Genomic DNA, 21,240 nt, shown 5'->3' on the forward strand with positions numbered 1-21,240 from the left:
GAATATGAACCAGCAGTGTGCCCAGGTAGCTGAGAAGTTCGATAGTATCCTGGCTTGTATCACAAATAGTGATGCAAGCAGGAGCAGGGAAGTGATTATCCCTGGGTACTTGTCTTGGTGAGGCTACAACAGTAGTGCTGCGTTCAGTTCTGAGCCTTGCACTACAATAAAGACATTGAGGCCCATCAAGGCTGTGTCTAGAGAAGGGCAATGAAGCTGTGAAGGGTCTGGAGCACAAGTCTTATGGGGGATTGGCTGAGGGAGCTGGGATTGTTCAGTCTGGAGAAGAGGAGGCTCAAGGGAGACCTTGTAGCTCTCTACAATGATCAGAAAGGAGGTTGTCAAAAGGTAGGGCCAGCCTCTCCTCCCATGTAACTAGCAATAGGATTAGATAGAATGTTGCGTCAGGAAGATTCAGGTTGGATATTAGGAAAAATTTATTCTCTGAAAGAGTGGTCAGGTGCTGGAGTGGGTTAATCAGGGAGATGATGGAGTTGCTGTCCCTGGAGGTGTTTAAGAAACGTTTAGATGTTGTACTAAGGAACATGGCTTAGTGGGGAAATATTGGTGGTAGGTGGACATTTGGACTAGATGATCTTGGACGTCTTTTCCAGCCTTGGTAATTCTATGAATTATGACTGTTGGAAGCACACCTTGGGAAGAGCCACCACCTTCACTATGTGGCCCAGGTGGCCGGGCAAAGCTAGTACTGTGGCTTGAATTAGGCCAGGGGCCATTCCATACCATGTGACACCACATGGAAAGCCATGGAGCTGTAGGAAGTTGACCACAGCTGGCTGCTGCTCTGGGGCTGAGACCTTGCATTGCTAGCAGGGCTTTGGTTGGCAAGTAATTGTGTTGCAATTATGAATAGATACGTGTATATGTACATATATATATATTTATCGCTGCATTTCTATTTCCATATCCCTCTTCTGTCTGTGTACATAGTTTTTATCTCAACACTCAAATTCTATTTATTTTGTTTCTCTCCCTCATACAATGTTGGGGTGGAAAGAGAGTAGCAAGCAAAAGGCTGCATGATGATGAGCTACTGTTGGGTTAAACCACAACAGGACCACAGCTTCTCTGGGCAGCCTGTTCCAGTGACTCACTGCACTCATTGTGAAGAATTTCTTCCTAATGTCTGGTTTAAACCTATTTAAATTTACCTACCTTTATTTTAAAACTGTTGTCCTATCACTACACTACAGGACAAAGAGTCTCTCCCCATCTTTCTCATGGGCCCCTTTAGCTACTGGAAGGCCACAGTGAGGTCTCCCTGCAGCCTTCTCTTCCTCAAGCTGAACAAGCCCAGCTCCCTCAGCCCATCTTCATAGGAGAGTTGCTGCAGCACTCTGGTTATCTTTGTGGCTTTCCTCTGGACCCACTCCAACAACTCCATGTCTTGTTTCTTAAACAACAACAAGAATAATAAATATTACGTATCTTTGTCTAAATACTGGTATGAGTCTTAGTCATATCAGAATTTCATGGATGTGCAGCCTGTGGCTTCACATGCTAGAGTTGGCCAAGGCCAGTTTTCATCCCACCTACCAAGCCCAGCTCCCTTCTTCATACTCCATCCAGCACAACCCTTCCCTCCGGCCTCACTCCTTCAGGCTGTTTCTGCCACTTTTGTTGCCAATGAACTGCTTGCTACTGATCCTTTTGCTGTGAAACTGTGGTTTTATTTATGTGGAACTGAAGCTGGTCTCTAAAGGGAATATATATGATATATATATATATTTAATGCATCCTGGGCTCCATCAGAAGAGGAGTGGCCAGCAGGGACAGGGAGGTGATTGTCCCTCTCTACTCTGCTCTTGTGAGACCCCATCTGGAGTACTGTGTCCAGGTGTAGAGCCCCCAGTACAGTAAAGACAGGAAGCTGTTGGAGAGGGTCCAGAGGAGGGCTACAGAGATGATCAGAGGGCTGGAGCACCTCTCCTGTGAAGATGGGCTGAGGGAGAAAAGAAGGCTGCGGAGTGACCTCATTGCAGCATTTCAGTACCTAAAGGGAGCATATAAACAGGAGGGGAATCAACCCTTTGAAAGGGTAGATAACAGCAGGACAAGGGGAAGTGGTTTTAAGTTGAAGGAGGGAAGATTTAGGTTGGATGTCAGGGGGAAGTTCTTTACAGAGAGAGTGGTGAGGTGCTGGAACACGCTGCCAGAGAGGTTGTGGATGCCCTGTCCCTGGAGGTGTTCAAGGCCAGATGGTTTGAGGCTATGGACAGCCTGGTCTAGTATTGAATGTGGAGGTTGGTGGGGCTGCATGTGGCAGGGGGGTTGGAGATTCATGATCCTTGAGATTCCTTCCTACCCTGGCCATTCTGTGACTGTATGATTGCTACTTTGCTACTGTTGGACTGATTTAGGCTCCATCTGCAGTGCACATTAACACCCCCGGGGCTGGCTGTTGCGTTATGACACCTATACCACCCAGCCGCCCTGGGGTTTGTCATCATCCACCACCGCGACTGGTGCTGAGACAGGAGCATCAAGGCCCACAACCAGGAGGCTGAGAGCCACCCCTCCCTCTCTGCTTGACCCGTCTATCCCCATCGCGCCGCTTCTCTCGATGGTTCGCACCGGATGTCCCGCCTCTCTCCTTTCCTGATTTGTCGATAGCCTCGCTGACGTATGCGTGTGTGTGTGTGTGGGGGTGGGGCAGAGGGGCTGTGCTTCCCCAGTTTCCAGTGTCGAGGGAGGGAGCATTCAGCGCCGCTGTCGGCGGAGGGGGGTGGGGGGGGACGGGCGGGAGCGGGAAGGAGGGGCGAGGATAATCCGGGGATAGCGGGCGGTGACAGAGCGGGCCGGGGAGCCGCCGCCAGCACCACCACCACCACCACCACCACCACCACCATCGCGGGCGCTCGGTGAGTGCTGGTCGTACCCCGACGTCTCCGTCCGCTGCCGCGGGGTGGGGGTGAACCGAGGGAGCCAACCCCCCTCCCGTCGCCTGGCTCAGCCCCGCGGATATGGCCGCAGTGTGGGGGTGGGGCGGCCGTGCGGGGGAGGGGCTGAGCCCCGAGGAGGAGAGCGGCGGGTGGGCGGCCCCGCTGGCCGCTGACCGGTGGCTTGCGTAATCTGCCATCGATCCGCCGTGCCGTGGGTGAGGGGCGGCGTTGGGCCCCGCTGGGCGACGCGGGGAGGGGAGCGGGGCTGCTGGGGGGCGGTGGTCCGGCCGTGCTCAGCTTCGAGCGCGTTGCCCTGTTTGGCGTTAAGGGGTCTGAGCTCCGGGGTGGGGGGTAGTATTGAAAGATGAAGCGGAGGCCATCGTGGCTAGGACAAAAATAACCTTGTGTGGCTTTTCTCGCGTGCTGGATGGCTGTCTCTGTCGTTGTGTGGCAGGTGGGGCTGCTCGGCCAGCCTGGAGAGGAGGCTGGAGAAGGGAAGATGTCCTCGGAATCTTTCTGTCTGGCTGCCCAGGCCAGGTTTGACTCCAAATGGCTGAAGACAGACCTGCAGGTAAGGCATTGGACTGCTGCGTCGCGCCTTTCAGTTGTGGATTGGGGATGCTTGTCATCCAGACCGCTGACAGACATCAGCAGCAGTGCTCTTGAGCCAGATGCATGTACATCAATGTGAGCTTGAAGGAGCACAAACTCATTTTGAGCTGCATTGTTGCTCCAGTCTCTCTGCAGAAAAGCAAGCTGGGCTACATGTGTGTTATTTTTGTAGAGAGCCAAAGCACACATCTGTTTGAAATCAGAAGTTCTCCATTTAGGCTGTCGCTAAACTTCTTGTCTGCCTAGAAGCTGGCAGTTCTAATGCACGAGAGAACTGCTGTGAAAGATAATCGGAATATAATTTATATTTGAAAGGGTTCAGATATGCTTTTACCGTCATTTTTTGGCTAACAGGCATAGGCTTCCTGGTACTTGGTGGAAGTTTTGCTGTAGAAGATGGTCTGCTTATTTATTTAGCTTATGTGATGCAAATACAAGCACATTATCCTGTTTTCCCAATTCAGATGTGAAAGCTATGAGAAAAACATTGAGTAATTAGAGTGATATAGGTCAGTTTTGGATGAAATGGGCGAGTCTTTGAGTTGTATGACTTCTTCCTTCTTCCAGATGTTACACATAGATGCCTTACTTTGAATAAACCTCCAACTTCCTGCTCAAATCACTGAAGTTCCTGTTGAGATAGGCAAGTTGGGATGTTAATGTTTTGATACAGATAAAGAATTTTAAAAAATAAATCCTGAGTGACTTTACCCAAAATTATGTCCTGGGTGGTCTGGGTAGTTCAGCTGTTGCATTTAAACAAGTGTCTATTACTGTGCAGTTGTGATCCAGAAGCAGCCTATCTGCACTATTTTACATCTAACAAGCTAAATCAGATTCTGGAATAACAGAGCCTTGAAGGTTACATTATACAGTAGGTTTTGTATGTAAATATTATAAAATGACAGAGGTTGGTCTTGAGTTGGCTAGATGATTCTGTCTTTCCTCCTTTATTCTTTCTAGACTTAGAAGTTTCTGTCCAAAGTTGGTTGTTTTGGCATAGGAGGTAAATAAGTGTAGTACAAAACAATTCGAAGATGAATGTGTGAAGACATATAAAAATACTATTCTGGACACTGAATGCTGGGTTGTAGCGTTGCTTTGGCTATTGTAGAATAGAAGAAAATTGTAGCTGATGAGTGACAATCATTTTTAACTACTGCTGAGTGTGTGTGTCGGCTTCTTCTTTTATTATACAAGATGAAAAATGTGACTGTTGGTGTGATTTGTCCTATTTTTCCTTTCATTTATAAAGCCTTTTTTCAACATGCCTCCTCTTTTTTTTTTTTCTTTTTTTCTGCTTATGTACACTTTTGACAGCAGAGTTTCAATTGCCATTCCTACCTTAAGGATTATTTGCAACTAAGTGTATATAATTGCAGTGATGTACTTGTCTTTTATGGGATGTTTGTGCGGCCAGTAGGTTGTAACAATTCCATTAAACAATAAGAAATCTTAATTTATGACAAATTTCTATGAGCAAGTTCTTCATAAAATTTCCTTGTGAGTAATAACAAGTTAAACTTGTTATTTACTTGCCTTGTAATTGCCAGGGTATTCCCTTTGCTTTCTTCCAATCATACTCCAGCCAAAATAATGAGATTAATGACATAAGAGAACAGTAATCGTTTGTGATCTCCTGGACACAAGCGTTTTTCTCTTCTCTGGAATGTGAAGAGGCCACCAAGGTATGATATGATTTTCTTACGAGGTTAGCAGATTTTGGTATTACACAGGTCCAACAACAACAAAAAGGATTGATAGTATATATGGATCTCGTATCGCTGCTTTTGGTGTATTAAATGGCAGATGTCTTCTGTCAAGTACAGGGGTTTTAGGCTCTGGGGAATTTCTCTATTGCATGATTAACTATTTTAGCTACTGATCAACTAGCACGACCTAGCTGCTTGTGAGATCTCTTTATAGGTGTAAATCTTATACCACTCTATGTTCTGAACATGCAGATTTCCTGCTGCGTGTATTTTTACCTGCTATCTACAGAAAGGCCTTGTCAGTTTTCAAGGGACTGTCAACAGAAATTGAAATCATGATTGTAATACTGGAGATTGTAACACAGGAGAGATTTGAAGAAAGACACACCGATTTGAGTGGATGAATCAAAACAACTACAAAGTATTTCTTAGAATTTGACTCTGAAACTCTTTACTTTGCAGCTAGCTTTATATATCTTTTTGCTGTACAGCAGTACAACAGGCTAGGAGCGTGTTGGTAAGATCCTTTGGAGAAAGTTATACTGGGGAATCTTTATGCTTAGAAGACATACAGAGGTTATTCTATCATTAAAATTAGCTTTTTTTTTTTTTTTTTTTTTTTTTTTTTTGTATTGAAGTTCCTTGTTGTTGCTTAACATGAGGAATATAATTAGAATTGGAGGATAATATTTCTTTAGGTTGGCTAGTGATCTCCAAATTTTGCCTTCTCCATTTTTTTTTTTTTTTTTTGCCTCTGCTACCAGACTGATGTCTGTGGCAGCTATTGTTAAAAGCTTAAAGGCACTGAACTCTCTCTGAAGATCATTGGATTCTTCTTTACTTTAGTTCAAGACAGTGTTGCATTAATAATGTAATAAATGATACTATAACATTATGTGCATTAGTAGCTGTATTGTAATAGGGTGGTATTATTGTAATAAGAAAAGAATGATACGTGGATTTTAGGACGGATTGTGTTTAATCACCTTTGAGTGCTACTGTTGTAGCTTGTATCCAGTCCAAATTTAAATGCCCTTATTCAGTTTTAGGATGTTTGTGTTAATAGACAAAGTCAGTGTGCTGTAGCATCTTTTTATAGTTGTTAAGAGAATATTAAAGACACATGTCCTTTTGTAGGAACACTGAGCCTTTATCCTGCAGCAGTAACTGAAGTGGTATGAAATGTTAGTAGAAACTGCATGTAAGCAACATAATTTTTGCTGATCTGAAACTTATCTGAAACTAATTTAATTCATACTGTGATAGGAAGCCTGAATGATCTATACAGACCTGCTTGCTGCCCATAGCTGTTTCAGATCCTTTTACTGATTTTTATAAGGAATTGGCCTGATATCATGTTTTATGGCTGTTAGCATAGTTTAGAACTAGACCAATGTCTAGACACATTTGTTTTGTGAGCTTTACTTTACAAATGTTATTATTTTTATCTGTTCTTATTAAATTACTGATTCCTGTTGAACCAAAGTTAGGCTTTGTGTTGTCTGAAAGAACACAATCTGCTACAGTAGCTGAAAAATTCAGATGGTTTAGCTCAAGTGTGAGATTGCATCAGTATTACCACATGTAAAATTTTTTAAATGCAAATGTCAATAATATACTGTATTATCTAACAGCTAAGTAATCTTTGCTGCTAATGTTGGAATATCACCTGTTACATTCCTAATATTTTTTTAGGTTTGAATTAATGCATTTTAAAACATCTACTTATGTATATCTTTTATGAATGGGAACTGTCTCATTTATAACAAAATCTGTATGCAAGGGGAGATTGTGTTTTAGTGGCTGCTCTAATAAAGACATCCATTTTTGAAAGAGAAACATTAAAAAAAGCAGGATTAAAATTGTTTACTTAAACCTAGATATCCACTTTGCCAAGTCAAATTGTGCTTAAAATAGTTCCAATTAAGTGAGCGTACTGTGCTACCCTTTTAGAACCTTATGCAGAGAACTTTAATTAGTGATGGTTGAATAATGAAGAAGTAGAATCAGTCAGCTAATGGGATGCTTGTGTGCGTTTGATGTTTATTGGTCTGCTTATTCTGTATCCTGGGGAGGACTATAGTGCTTAATAGCAGAGGATAGGGGAGAAAAGCTTTCGTTTTCCTGCAGCAGGGAGAAATATTTTAAGCAGTAGTGAAGGTACAAAAGCAATCTACAGTAAGAATAGGATGCATTTTCACCAGTTTTCATTCAGTTCATGGTTGGCAGGCTATTTGTCATTTTATTTTTGCCCAGATCTGAGAGAAATCTTAAGATGAATCAGCCACCTGTAAGAGTTGCATTTGTCCCAAACCTTTTCACCTTCTCTCTAAAGCTTAATTCGGTGTTCTGATTTTTATGAAAGATTAACTGTTCTAGCATCTAGATTGGTATTCCTGCTTGTAAGATGATGCAAATAAATGATATCTTGACTGTTTCAAGCAAGAAACTAGTGAAATTTTTTTTTTCTTTTTTGTGGATTTCCTGTTTGTTTTCTCCTTAGATTCAGCATTCTGATTAAAAAAAAAAAAAAAAAAAAAAAAAAAGAATAACTGCAAATCAAAACTACTACTATATTTTTAAGGGTAGCAAAGTTTGCAATATAGAATTTTTAGTTATTTAAAAATTGACGTAATGCTGTTCCTTCAAAACAAGGGGAAAGGAGGTAAGGAGTATGCTACATATGAAATGAAAGGCTGGAGAAACTAAATTCAGTGCCCAAGTGTTTGGGTTTTTGGGTTAGTCAAAGCTACTGCTCTGCAAATGGAGGAAGTTAGAGAATTTCTCTTCCAAGTTTAAGGGTAAGATTTGATTTTTCTTGGCTTATGACTATCAACTGTTAATAAACTTCTACAAATGGCAGCCTGGTAGTCTGTTAACAAAGGAACGTTTCTAGTTTAAACCCAAACCTATTGAAGCAATTAGAGGACTGCTGAACTTTATTATCTTTGTTATCAGAGCTTTAGAGCAATGTGTTAAACCTAATGATGTTCACTGTACTTTTTATAGGTATGATAAGCAGCTGGGGTCTCAGGGCATACATTAGCAGGAAAGGAAGGAAGCTAGCTGGAACATTGAAAAGACAACAGAACAAGGAAACAAATATAAAAGAATCAAAAGAGTGAAAACAGTAGACAGATTTGGGAAAGGATTTACTGTTTCTCTTGTGGTTTTCTTTATTGTTCCTGTGTTGAAAATATTTTTCATCTGTTTCTAAAGAAAAATCCATTTTAATTAACGTTTTACAAGCAGCTAATGCAGAAGTAGCTGAGTAGAGGAACAGATTCTTCTCCACCCCCACCCCTCAAATGCTCACAGTTCCGAGGTGAAGGTTATTAAGTAGCTTATATTTTAAATCCATAATGACGTTTATGATTATCTTCTGTTTTCAATGCAGTTATGTAAACAGCAGTCCTACCTGGATGAGTCCTTCTGATGTTTTTTTTTTCTTTCTTCTTTTCTTGCATCATTTTTCTTGAGCTCCAGTTAAGTTTTATAGAGGCTTCTACTCCCGCTTGTTGTGGGAAAGTTGATGAAACCACATCAAGAACGTGATCTGTGGACCACATGGAAGAAACTTTGTCTGATTTAAAGCGGTTGACTTTTAAAAACAATCAGAAGTTGTGACTTGGTTCTAAATAACCTATTGAAAGCAAATCTTGCTTTGAGAATTCTCAGAAGCTTATCCAGTTGTGGTTGCAATGCTTTGCGTTCTTGAAACTTAAGGAAGCAGTAATGCCAGTGCCTTATTCTGTAGAGCTGGTAGTGGGAAAGGGATGTGAGGGGGTAGAATTTCACTGCTAGGCTCACTGGATGGTAGCAACAGCATATGTCAGCAAACTAAATACACTTTTGACTTTAATTAAATCTTGTACCAGACGGAATAAATTACAGTTTAACTGTAGATATAAGATTAGCAAAAGATTAGGGAGAGGTCTGCTTAGTTTACAGTACAGTTCACTTTGAAGTCTCTTCAGGCCCTTTGTGACTTGTGAGAAGCGGTTAGTGCTGAGGTGCTGGTTTGTGAGGGAAGTATGAATTTGGTGTGATCCATACTTTGGAAGTGCAAAGATAAGAAGACATGGTCTGAATATGAGAGTATGTGGTAAATGATGGAAGTGGGCTGTGGTTTGTAAATATGAGGTGTGTAGAAGATGAGATTGCTGTGGTCTTACCTGGAAGAAAGTCAGGAGGTGTCATGGGAAAGATGAGGGAGATATTGGGCTGGGGAATGGCCTTTAATGTGGTGGAAGGAGTAAGAGAATTAAGAATGTGTTCTGAGGCTGAAGGGTACTGTTTAGTGGGGTGGAGTAAGGCATTGCTGTTGTCTCAGGCTTGGGAAGAAAGTGTGTGGGTGGTAGGACAAACAGACTTGGGGTTTTTGTGGTAAATTTACAGAGGGTACATTGCAGGAGGTGTTGCTAGTTGCAAACATTCAGTGAAAACTTACTCAGTTTGTTAAATTAACCTCTTTAAACATTCACAAATGAAGTTACTAAATTATTAGAGGGAAGGATGTTCGCATAAGTCAAATGTCCAGTGGGACAGTGTTAGGCCTGTACTCTTGTACTTGCAATCCCAGTACATCAGAAGTGATGAGGGAAGGTAAAGTATGATGCACTCCTGAAGAATATATGTGAAAAATCATCATGAACCGTTTCTTTTTCTAATAATTAATGCATTGAATTGACTGTATGATATACAGACTCCCACAATAAACCTAAGGTACTAAATTTTGTCTGTTCATTATTTATTCATATTAAAACATACTGGCTTTGTATATACTAGTATATTGTAATTAGTACTTGCGTGCCCAATGAACCAATTGGAAAACATGGTGAGAAAACCTACTGATTGATGAGCCAGGAATGCAGCAGATTTCCTGATACATCTTAAAGCACTGTAGACAGAAAGCAACCAGGATTATGTAATCAAAGCAGAAATTTGGCTTTTATGCCATAGAGGTCACTTATTGCTACCTTTAGCTGCTGGTTTCACAGAATCACAGGTTTGTTGAGGTAAGCAGGAACCTCAGGACCCACCTGCTCCAGCCCCTGCTTCAGCAGGGCCACCCAGAGCAGGCTGCCCGGGGCCACATCCAGGTTGCTGCTGGAGATCCCCAAAGAAGAGACCCCACAGCCTCTGGGCAGCCTGTGCCACTGCTCTGTCACCTGCACAGCACAGGAGTGCTTCTGGTGTTTAGACAGAACTTCTTTTGTTCTTTCTTAATATGAAATAACTTCTGGAGCGTGTTTAGCCATGGTTCTGAAGGAACTGAATTGGATGTGCTTGTATTTTTGTCTTTACCTCTAACTTTTGACTAGACTGGGGTTCAGTTTGTGCACATGGTGCCTTGTCCTGGCATAGGGCACCACTGAAAAGAGCCTGGCTGAGTCCTCTGTGGACATTCACAGCCTTTTTCTTATCGGAGAGGTGCTCCAGTCCCTTCATCATCTCAGTGGCCCTTCACTGGACTCTCTCCAGTGTGTCCATGTCTCTTTTGTACTGGAGTGCCCCAGAACTGGGCACCAGTACTGAACAGAGGGAAAAAGTCACCTCCTTCCTGCTGGTGATAGTTTGCCTAATGCAGCCCAGAATACCATTAGCCTGCATTGCAGTGTGGATGTGTTCTTGGCTCATGTTCAGTTTGCTGTCCACCAGGCCCCCAGGACCTGTTCTGCAGAGCTGCTTCTCAACTGTGTGCCCCCATCATTCCTTGAAAACCCAAACTTCACTTGAACTGTTGGCTACTGTAGCAACAATTCACTGTTTAATGTGTCTGCTGGACACTGAATAGATTAATGGTGAACTTGTTACAGTTGGAGTTGAGTTGCCTTCAGCTATGACACAGGAATTAATTGTAAATACTGTTCCTTAAATGTCTTTTCAGTTGGCTACAAGATAATAATTATTCGCTACAAGAGAAGTCTAATGTTTCTTTACCTTCAAACTTGCCTCCATTTCTGCTTAACCCTTCCCCCCCTTCAACCTCTGATAAAATGTTAACTGCAGGCTGAATGAGAGAAAGGTTGTTTTTCCAGAGAGTGCTTACAGTGTAAACTTCCATGCAATATGTTTGGAGAAGGAGGGGGAGCTGTGTCTGACCTGTAATCTCGGTGGTTGCTTTATCTTTCTGCAACATACCAAGAAAATGACTTGGATAAGAATTCAGACTGTAAACCCAAGGCAGAAGAAATTTTGTTTACTTTTACAGCTTTTAGTTGCTTAGAAGACTTGGGTGAGCTTTGTGCTGTGTGTAAAGATTAGAGGTTGAAAAGGAGAGAATTTTCATTCTGCTTAACAGCTTTGCTTACAGAGGTAGTAAGTTTTATCATTAAAATATTGTTGTGTTATGAAGAACTTTGAATCCAAAGCTTTTAGGCCTTTAGTGTGAAAACTAAAGGGAAGTGACAATTATTTTCTGTATCAGGGTGATTTGAGAATGTAACGTAAAATGTATGAAAATACAGTTTAGTAAACAAAAGTCTTTGTGTGAATCCTTCAGTGATATAGGAGCCAAAAACACTGAAATAGCTGTTAGGTATTTTTTCAACTAAACCTATTGTTAAGAATTGGGAAAAATAAATGATTTAGGTGCCCCACTAAAGAATATGGCCATGTCTTATGAAAGAGGTGGATGTCTCTTTCTCTCTTTCTCTTTTACTGTTGAAATATTTATAGATCTAGAACAATATGAGAAACACAGTGATGAAAAAGGGTTCTTTTCTTTCTTTTCTTTTATGTTATTGAAGTGCAACTTTAGTTCACTCTATTCCAATTTTTAAAGCAATAAGCCAACTGTAAAGTGTTTAGCAAAGCACAGTATCTCTGCAGAAGGCTTATGTCTTCTCCAGCTCTGAAGAGCAGGAAATGTCACCTTCATTAAAGTACAGTAACAGCACTTGTGGTGGTGTACACCTGGTAAATCACAGGTAAGTTGAACAAGATCTAGGTCAGACTGTGTCTTTTCTCTCATATTCCCTTGAGGTCAGGAAATAACAAGTGAGAAATGTATACGCTTTGTGATCTTGTATCTTATGCTGAAAAAAGAATGAAATCATTAGGACTTGTTGAATTTCTGAAGTGCACAGTAGGAAGTCAAAAAGCTGATATAGGAACACAGTTTGCTACAGTGGTGCAACTTACTTCAATTTTTTTGTCTTAGCTTACTTAAATCAGGTAATGATTTCCCTGCTATTGGTTGTGACTCATAAAAACTGTAACCTTTCCTAAAACATCTTTAGGAAACTGATCAAGATAAAGTATAAGTGGACTTACACGTATGGGGCAAATATTTGCAGTAGCTATATAAGTTATTTATATTATTCCTCAGTTAAAACATTTTGGATTTGAATGTTAGTTACAGTTATGTTACAAAGATGCTTCTAAGTTAAGCTTTCAGGATTTTCCTTAGATGTCTCCATTGCACGGCTCTAGGATACTGAAGACATTCTGTTTTCTAGTTTCACTTACTCCCCTTCTTCCTTAGGCTATATGGTTGCAAATAGTAGCCTGGTTTATTAAGGAGTTTGCTTGATGCAAGCACCTGTTTTACAGCATTCTGGAAAGCAGAGAGCATCATCAGAAGAATATTAAGTTATCTTGGTTGATGGGGTTCTTCAAGGGAGGTGCAAATTGGTAAATCCTTGGGAGGCCAGTCTTATAGTTGGTAGTTTTGTGAGCATTTCATGCTGGCAGGGTTCTGCCATTTGATCCACTGTGTTTGTTCCACTACACACTTAGTTTACTTGGAACTGACCTGTGCTGAAGCTCAGACACCCCTTGGCTCTTCTTCCCCTGAGCACAGCTTGCTTTAGTCTTCATCAATCCCATGATCTGGTTCAGCAGATTCTCACACAAATGCATTAATCTGCATGTGAGAGGAAGCATTGTTGCAGCTGGAAGGAAGAGGGAGGTTTGTGACCAGAGCTCTGCACAGCAGGGTGGTTTGAACTGGCTGAATGTGCCTATGAATGCATGGCCTGGTTGTCATGTGTTCTGTTGAGTGCCCTGCTCCTCAGTTGCTGGAAAGGAGGCTGTGCTGACTTCCTTCATGCTTCCCCATTTTTTGACTTTATGTATCATAGCTTTTCCTGAAGGGAGAAAGGATTTCCCTCACATATTTACCTGAATTACTGCATGATGTCATTTTGAATACATGTGCAGTTTTGAGGTGATCAAATCGTGCTTTTGAGGAGAACTATTCAACAAAAGAAAGATCATCTTGTTGTTTTTGAGTCTACCTAAAAATGACTGCTTTCAGCTTTTAATCTGAAAATAGCATAGCTGGAGAATCAGAAGATGGTGCAAGTCTCTATCAAACACACAAAGAATTTACTAGTGAGATGATACATGGTGGGTTTGTTTTTTTTTTTTTTTAAATTTTGTCTGGGTTGATTCTAGGAAAAATACAATTGCAAGTAATTATACATAATTTATTTTTAACAGCTTGCTTTTACACGAGACGGACTCTGTGGTTTGTGGAATGAAATGGTAAAAGATGGGGAGATCGTGTATCCTGGAACAGAATTTACACAGAATGGTGAACTACCTCCAAGAAAAGGTATGACTTTTCTTAAATGTTCGTTTCTTTTTTTTCTTTTATCATGATGATGAAGATGGAGTTCAGAATTTGTTGTATCGCAAAGTTTTGGTTTCTTTTCATCTGCTTATAAATTTGCCACTGTTTTTATTCTGAATGAAATACACTTGAAAGTGGTTTCCTAAAAGTCTACAGGAAGGTAATTTCTGAGTCTTCAAATGAAGGCTTAAATCTGTTTTGGTCTTTGGAAACTGAACACATTATAACCAGATGTGATATGATGAGTGAGGCTTGGCAGTGTCCTCTTGGTTACTTTGCTCAGTGTGTTTACAGCTGAGGCCATGGTATAAAGGAATTGGGCTGGGGAAGGGGTAAAGGCAATGGTGCTATTTCTAATTTTGTTTGTGGTCTTCATGAAGTGACTAAAAGGTCAGCTGAAAAATGCCCACAGTGTGACTGAGCATGGGGTGCTTTTTTTTGTCTTCTATTCAGATGAACAATGGCGTTCTTTTGTGAGAGATTTTATGAGCTTAAGATTTTACAGAAGGAATAGTTTTGTTAATAACTGTTGTTGGATATCCCATGGTTTTAAGTTTTCTAAAATAGCTTGGTTTGGCACACCTTTTAGTTTTGCCTTTATCAGTAGTGTAGTTTGCAGAAGATATTGCTAGTTGAAGTGTTTCTTCAGAAAACTTCATGCAGAGAACATATTCCTTCATCTGAAAGTGATTCTCTGCCATTGTTTGGCCTGAGCTGAAGATATGAAAAGATGATGCATGGGATGACCCAGAATCTGGCATATCTCTGATTTTGGTTTTTTTTTTTCTTTTTTTTTTTCAGTTCTTAAATGTAGCACTGGCTCTAGATAGACTGGTTTTCTGAGACATTGTGAAGCAAGCTAAGATCTTCTTTGAATCGTTAGCTAGGTTTAAAAAGCACAAGTAGCCTGCCTTTTTGTTCCTTTGAAGGGGTGAAGTGAAGCTACAATAGTTTAGATATTTGAGTATAGCCTTTTCAGGCTCTTGGCTCTTATAATTAGTGCGTGAATTCTCTCCCAGTGAAAGTAACCTGCTTAAATGCCATCGAGCTGGACAGTAAGATTTGTGAATTATAACCATCTCATTTACTAGACTTCGTATTTGTTAATCAAGGCTCTTTCTGGAAAGTGTTGGTCAGATTGTGTGTTTGATTCCATTAGGCAGTAATGAGTCAGGAAACCAGAAGAAATGGTGTTCAGCTGGCACCTCTGAATATGCAGCTTCATTAAGGTAAAATCTGGAGTAATTCAGTCTGTTTAGTTGGTAGGTAGCTTTTTGAAGAAATGATGTACAAATCTAAATCAAGAGGAAAGAGAAAGGTACAAGGTAGAACAATGTAAATGCTATCATTTTTATATTAAAAGTAATATATTTAATCTCAGTGTTCAGATTCTGCTGCTGTATTGAATAATTTGGAGATAAGAAATGTTTCTGTAAGTAGTCCATTTTGTTGGGTCTCATTTAAGAAATGTTGATTTTTTTACTCATGTGTTGCAATTCCTTTCTCTTCACTAGAGCTACAGCTCTGTTATTGCAGGCTGGGCTGCTCTGAAGAGGCACTTCATTCTTGCAGTGGATAATCAGCAAAAGGAATAGACTGGAAGAATATGCTATTGGTAGTGAAGCATTTATTTTCTCTCTAGGAAGAAAGTGCAAATATATATATATGTGTGTGTGTGCATATTTTTTTTCCTATTAGTGGAAACTTTTAGTTAGGAGTAGCCTTGTTTTTTTTGTCATGGCACTTTCAGAAAGATGTGTGTGATTAATGTGTTCAGCAAAATGTGTCTGCATGCTTCCAGTAACATCTAAGGACACAGCTGTGACAGCAGTGATGTCCAAATACAGGTGCACTTGTAGCATGACATGTACTTAAAAGGGAGCTGCCATCAGGAATTTGGAATCAGATGAATACCTTGTACTGGAAGCTGTGTACTGAAAAGAGTAAAAGGTATTAAATAACTTAGGAAGTCATAACTGGAAGTTTTGAAGATGTCAGTTAACCACATAAATCTATTTTTTTTGTTGTTTCCACAAACTTCTGCATAGGTAGAATTCCTGTTTCAATTAACTTTCTTAAGTTTTAATTCAGAAGTATAAAATGAGTTTCACACCTCTGTCCTATTACTGGGTTTCCTCTTCTATTCCCCTCCAAACCTTTGAACCTTTGTCAGCTTGATGCTGGTTAAGTTGCTGGTACTCTGAGATCCTGGGTTATGGGAAAAGGGACTGTAACAGATGGCTTCGTAGATAGAACTTCATGCTAAAGCTATTATGTCCCAGTCTGATCTTTGGCAGAGAGAACAGTGATTTTTTTTTTTTTTTTTTTTGTATTGGGATTGAAATATTTCCTGGATCTTGGATTACGAAGTACTATTTTGGAGTAGTTGTAAAATGCAGCTCTTGCTTAAAGCATACTTTTGTAATGTGTAATTGTTGCCTCACGATTGACGTGAAGGTATTCATAGAGCTGTCTGCTGGGAAACAGTTGCAGGGTTTTTACTTCTAAGTAGGATTCCTGACTGGATGGGTTTGCTGAAATTCAGGAGCAGCACAAGATCTTCCTCTAATAGAGGTGACTGAGGCCATTACAGAGTGTCAGTTGTTTTCTTCATTGAATAACAAGTGTATGTTCCAGCTTCAGTTGCTTCCATTTTGTTACCTGCCTGTGAGGGGTTAGGCCACATGTGGTGATTTCTTGTGCTTTGCTTTGGGAGCTGACTTATCCTGCCTCAGTTAGTTTCTTCAGTTGTTCAGTTGGAACATACCTACTTTAGCTTGGAGGTCTAAGATTATAACCAAAAATATAGTTAAGAGAAAGTTATTGCAGAGAACTAATGCAGTTGCTTTTGCCCCCTACAATATTCACACTTCATTCTGATAATAATGAATATCACAGAATCATAGAATGGCTTGGTTGAAAAGGACCACAATGATCATCCAGTTCCAACCCCCCTGCTATGTGCAGGGTCGCCAACCACCAGAGCAGGCTGCCCAGAGCCACATCCAGCCTGGCCTTGAATGCCTCCAGGGATGAGGCATCCATCCTTGGGCAACCTGTTAATTTTAAATTAAAATGGGCTGTCAGCTACTGCTTCTTTTCGTGTGTGTTGTTTTGTGGACTGCCTTGTTATTTGTCATTTTGGCCTATGCTGGCTTTACTCAAGATTTACTCCTTCCTGCCCCCCTCTCCCTTTTGTAAAAAGTTTCTTTTAATAAGGGAGTTTCTTTTAAAAAAATCTCTTTCCTTAATGTAACTGAGCTTCCATCATTTTGAGATCTGTGCTGCTTCTTTCAATTTAGACTGACCAGCTTTATCCCTGAAGAGAAAGTGGTTATGTGCAAGAATAGTGACAAGTCTGTGTGGAACGATTTGTCATGGGCTTTGAATGTGATTTTTAGCTCAGATCCTTTCCCCTTTTTCCCTTCCCCCTTCCTATTCTGCTCACACAGAAAACTAAAGAGACTCTTAGTTTGTGCTTGGATTTGCTTGTGCTTAAAGTCATGGTTATTTTTATACAATACAAAGATGAAGTTCCTGCCTGGATTGGAACCTCTTCTGTTTGCAGTGAAGAGCTAAGTTCATAGTCCTTTGCAGTCAACCTTTGCCAAGGATCTGCTATAAAGCATAACAAGTTCTCTTAGAGCTCTTTGCAAAACATAGTGTCTTGGCACAGCACCCTTCTTCCCACTAACTGAGATCCCAGCTGCTGTGGAGTGTGTCTGTGCATGTGTGGGTGAGTGGAGAAACACTGAGATTATGGTGGTGGTGTGGGAATATTTTAAACTACTTGTACTCAACAGGTTGCTTGATTTAACTGTATAGTGGAATTTGTGCCTTTTAATATTGTTTGTTTGTGCTTTGGAATAAAACCAGCTCTATTCAGTCGTGTTTTGGACATGTTTTATCATGCTAATGATTGCTGGACTATTGGCTGCTCACTGGTATTTGAGAGAAAGGTTCATATTCAGTATAGATTCTGCTTGAAAGTGAAATATGCAGATGTTATCCTGCACTCAGGTGACCTCTACTGTCCCTTCCTTATCTCACAAGCTGAACCTCAGCGTGCATTGTGCTGTTGTCTCTCTTTTTTTTTTTTTTAATCTTTTTTCCTGTTTGCCTTGTCTTTGTTTGCCACCTCCTGTGTATTACTGTGTGTTACAGATTACGAAGCATGGACTTTAAATACAAATTTGTATATATAAGACAGCTTTACTGTGGGTGTTGCTGTTGTCTCCAGCCAAAGACATTTTTAACAAATAGGCAGTCACAGATCTAGTTACAATCAAATGAGAGTTCTTTTTTTTTTTTTTTTTTTTTTTTATTCCAGGCCAAATGGAAAGAATAATTGAATGTATTGGAAATTGTTAGGTTGTGTTTATATGCTCCGAGAGCTTTTGTTATCCAAGTGAGATACAAGGAGAGTGTGGGGCAGGTGCAGTAGATGTGCTGTGTCTGGCTGCAGCTTTAAGGATCTTTCTTATTATCATTGTCTGAAATGTGCTTCTGCTTTGGGGTGGTTGTTGGGATTGTTTGGATTGTTGTGGCTTGGCTGTCTGGGAGTCTGTGCAGTCCAGGCTGGCAGATAGGAGTGGAGGACCAATGGTTTCTAGGAGCCTGATAAAAATGACTGAGACTAATCTCTTCAGGGCTTGCTTTTAAATGCTGGTCTTCAGAAATTTTGAAGGTTATTTTTAGAAGTGAGGGCCATAGTCATATGCAATTGCTTATGAAGCCCTAAATTGCAAAGCAGTCGCGTTGAACTGGCTGAAGGTAAGGGGATGGGGATCCACGTCCCCGGTATGAGTGAGGAGAGACTTTCAGCTGTCTACATCTACTGTATTTAGCTAACTGGGGCTTTCATGCAGTCTTTGATTACAGAGATAAGTGACTAATGTCTGTTTTCTGTCTTAGTGAAAGTAATCCTTAAAAAGGATTGCAAATGCTTTTCTATTGCTTAGGGAGAAAGCGGTGGTATTATTTTCATTGCTCACTGGTAATTACTAAGATGATAGATACACTAGAGACTTTGAAATACTGTTGCATGAAATTAGTGTAAATGCTAATATATAGACCTTTTTGGTTTTGAAATTAAGACAATTTATTGTATTTTCTGTGCTGAAATATGAAAGGAGAATGCAGGAGAAGTGCAGGTAGTAGGGAGCCAAGTCTGACCTCAAGTGCACTCTTTGCAATACTGACTTTGTGTGTTGGTGTGGATTTAAATAAAGTTCCCTAGGAGGTTACAGCAGTGATTTCTGGATTTTAAGGTCTCTGTCTTATGAAATGTAATGTAAGACCTACCACCTGTGGCAGTTAACATGGTACATACCATGTTTCCTCCCCTCCCCCCTTTTTGCTCTTAATGATAGACAATTGTGCTGTAAAAATTGGGCTCCAAGTTTCACCTTATACCTTTCTGATTTAGAACTGGCTTAAAGCAGGAGGTAGCTTAACTGGTCGTTTTTTTTTTCCTTCTTTAGATGATAGCACTGAATGCCAGACTGCATCAAAGAAAGAAGAGCAAAATGACAAAGAAAAGAAAGAAGAAGAAGAGGCTCCGCCACCCACTTACAGGGCCAAATCGATTGTTGAGAGTTGGGTATGGGGCAAGCAACCAGGTACTACAGTTGTTTTGGTGATTCTCACTGAAGCAATACATGTTCTGTGTTGATTACTACTTTTGTAGCGTTGCAGAGTAATTGGATCAAATGTACTTGTTGACAGATACATCTGTTAGGCTAGTGGAAGAAGTTTGGTAAGTGCTTAACTGAGAATCAAGTTAAACATTTACTATAATTGCTTTCAGATTTAATTAGAGTCGTGACTTAGAGAGTCAGTTTACACCTCTCATGCTAGTTGAAGGAGTGATAAATTAACTTGGAGCAAATGCAGTTATACAGATAAATGTTAAGATGTCTTTAGAATATTTCTTTCCAGTTACAGACACTAAAAAGAAATTGCTTAGGTTCTGAAGCCTGAATTTTCTGCAGGTAATAAAGATTTAATAGGTGATTTTTCTTTTTTGACTTCATGGTCTGGTAGAGGAGCTTGAGTGAATCATGGGAGGAATGTTGGAAAGGTCTATTAAATTAACTGTGTGTCCTGGCCTTTGCTGACAGTAATCTCACCTGTGATTGCAGACGAGAAATGGTCTGTGTGTTCACTTTTTCACCCGTGACTCTGTACAATACTGATTTTTATATTGAAAGTTAAAGTTCCCTATTACTCCTTATTACTGTACAGCAAACTCACTGTCAGAAATGGTCTAAGCTTGAAAACAGCAGTTTCACTTCAGTGGTTTGTTTTATAGTTCTGGTGCCTGATGTTGCCCAATTCGGATGCTGGCATGTACAAACTTTGGAGACACCTGTTATGCTCCTATTCCTTTCCCCTCACTCAGAAGCACTTGAGGGTCCCTGGTGAGAGGGCTGTCTCTTTAGTGCCAGAATCCAGATCTGCATAGCCTTGTTTTCTGGGGAAGCTATTTCACTTGTTTCTATTGAGCCACAGGTCAACTGTCAGTCTGCTGTCCTCTGCTCTGTGCCAACCAGCTTGTCCCCTTTTCTTAAGGACAGAGTGGCAGATGGACTTGCTGTCACTCTAGAAGTGGGACAGAATTTTGCAGTACAGGAAGAATGAGAAGAATTGCAATTACACTGGGAGCTGGGGGGGGGGGGGGAGAGTGCTGAAGAAGGGGGAATGTGTTGGAGAAATGTAAGCTAAAGGTCACATTGTTTTTGTGTTGTATTTGTATTTAGTATTTGTTGATGAACAGTAAAATAAAACAAATGTAAAAATAGTTATCTAAATACAAAGTATCTTACTAAATTTCTCCCAACATACCAAGTTGATTGAGATGGTACTTTAAGCTCACCCTCCAATTATTTCTTATAAAATATTAAAAAAAAAAAATAGAAAAAGGGTTATATGTTTGTACGGAGCTTATAGAAATAATAGATTAGCTTCATATACTAGATTTGTATTCCTTGGTATCTGTTATCTCTTGTGCTTAAAATTTGTATCACTTTGATCAAAGTTAATGTCTGTGACAGGCAGATCCTTAAAAAAATACTATAAACACACTTGTGTTTTATTAATAGAGTATTTTGATGGAGCTTTTGCTCCTGATTGTAGGTAACTTTTTGTTTTGCATTTCTTAGAAGGAGAGATAACAATTGCCTTTTGCATCATCCAGGTTTCTGTGGCTTGATAATTAGTTTTTGGAAAAGAAAATACAGAAGATTATTTCGATCTTGGTGGTACTTTTCTTCTTTTATAAAACACATGCAACTCTTTTAGCTCTTCTTCTGTCATCTTTCTGAAAAATAAAATGAGCCCTTGAATATTTGTCTGTCAGAAGAGTGAAGGAGTTTTTCAGAAGGGAGAATTGTTTCTTAAATGTATTCCTATTGATCAATTTGGAATGAAA

The 21,240-nt window shown here is 40.3% G+C and overlaps 1 protein-coding gene across 4 annotated transcripts in view; it reads left to right on the forward strand.

Moving 5' to 3' along the window:
• The first annotated feature begins 2,723 nt into the window (after positions 1-2,723).
• The window catches only part of HERC2 (HECT and RLD domain containing E3 ubiquitin protein ligase 2), a 105,989-nt gene continuing 87,472 nt past the window's right edge, over positions 2,724-21,240 (forward strand). For 3 of the 4 annotated variants that reach the window (XM_031596186.2, XM_031596188.2, XM_031596187.2), the window contains exons 1-4: positions 2,724-2,882; positions 3,358-3,474; positions 13,676-13,790; positions 19,292-19,429. In XM_031596186.2, the coding sequence (XP_031452046.2) occupies positions 3,403-3,474; positions 13,676-13,790; positions 19,292-19,429 (325 nt within the window). In that variant the 5' untranslated portion in view covers positions 2,724-2,882; positions 3,358-3,402. Of the gene's footprint in view, positions 2,883-3,039; positions 3,119-3,357; positions 3,475-13,675; positions 13,791-19,291; positions 19,430-21,240 lie in introns of those variants that run through there. The other variant, XM_090126730.1, reaches the window with a different exon arrangement.

This window comes from Phasianus colchicus, chromosome 1, assembly GCF_987193195.1.
Source record: "Phasianus colchicus chromosome 1, bPhaCol1.hap1.1, whole genome shotgun sequence".
NCBI classification, from domain to species: domain Eukaryota; kingdom Metazoa; phylum Chordata; class Aves; order Galliformes; family Phasianidae; genus Phasianus; species Phasianus colchicus.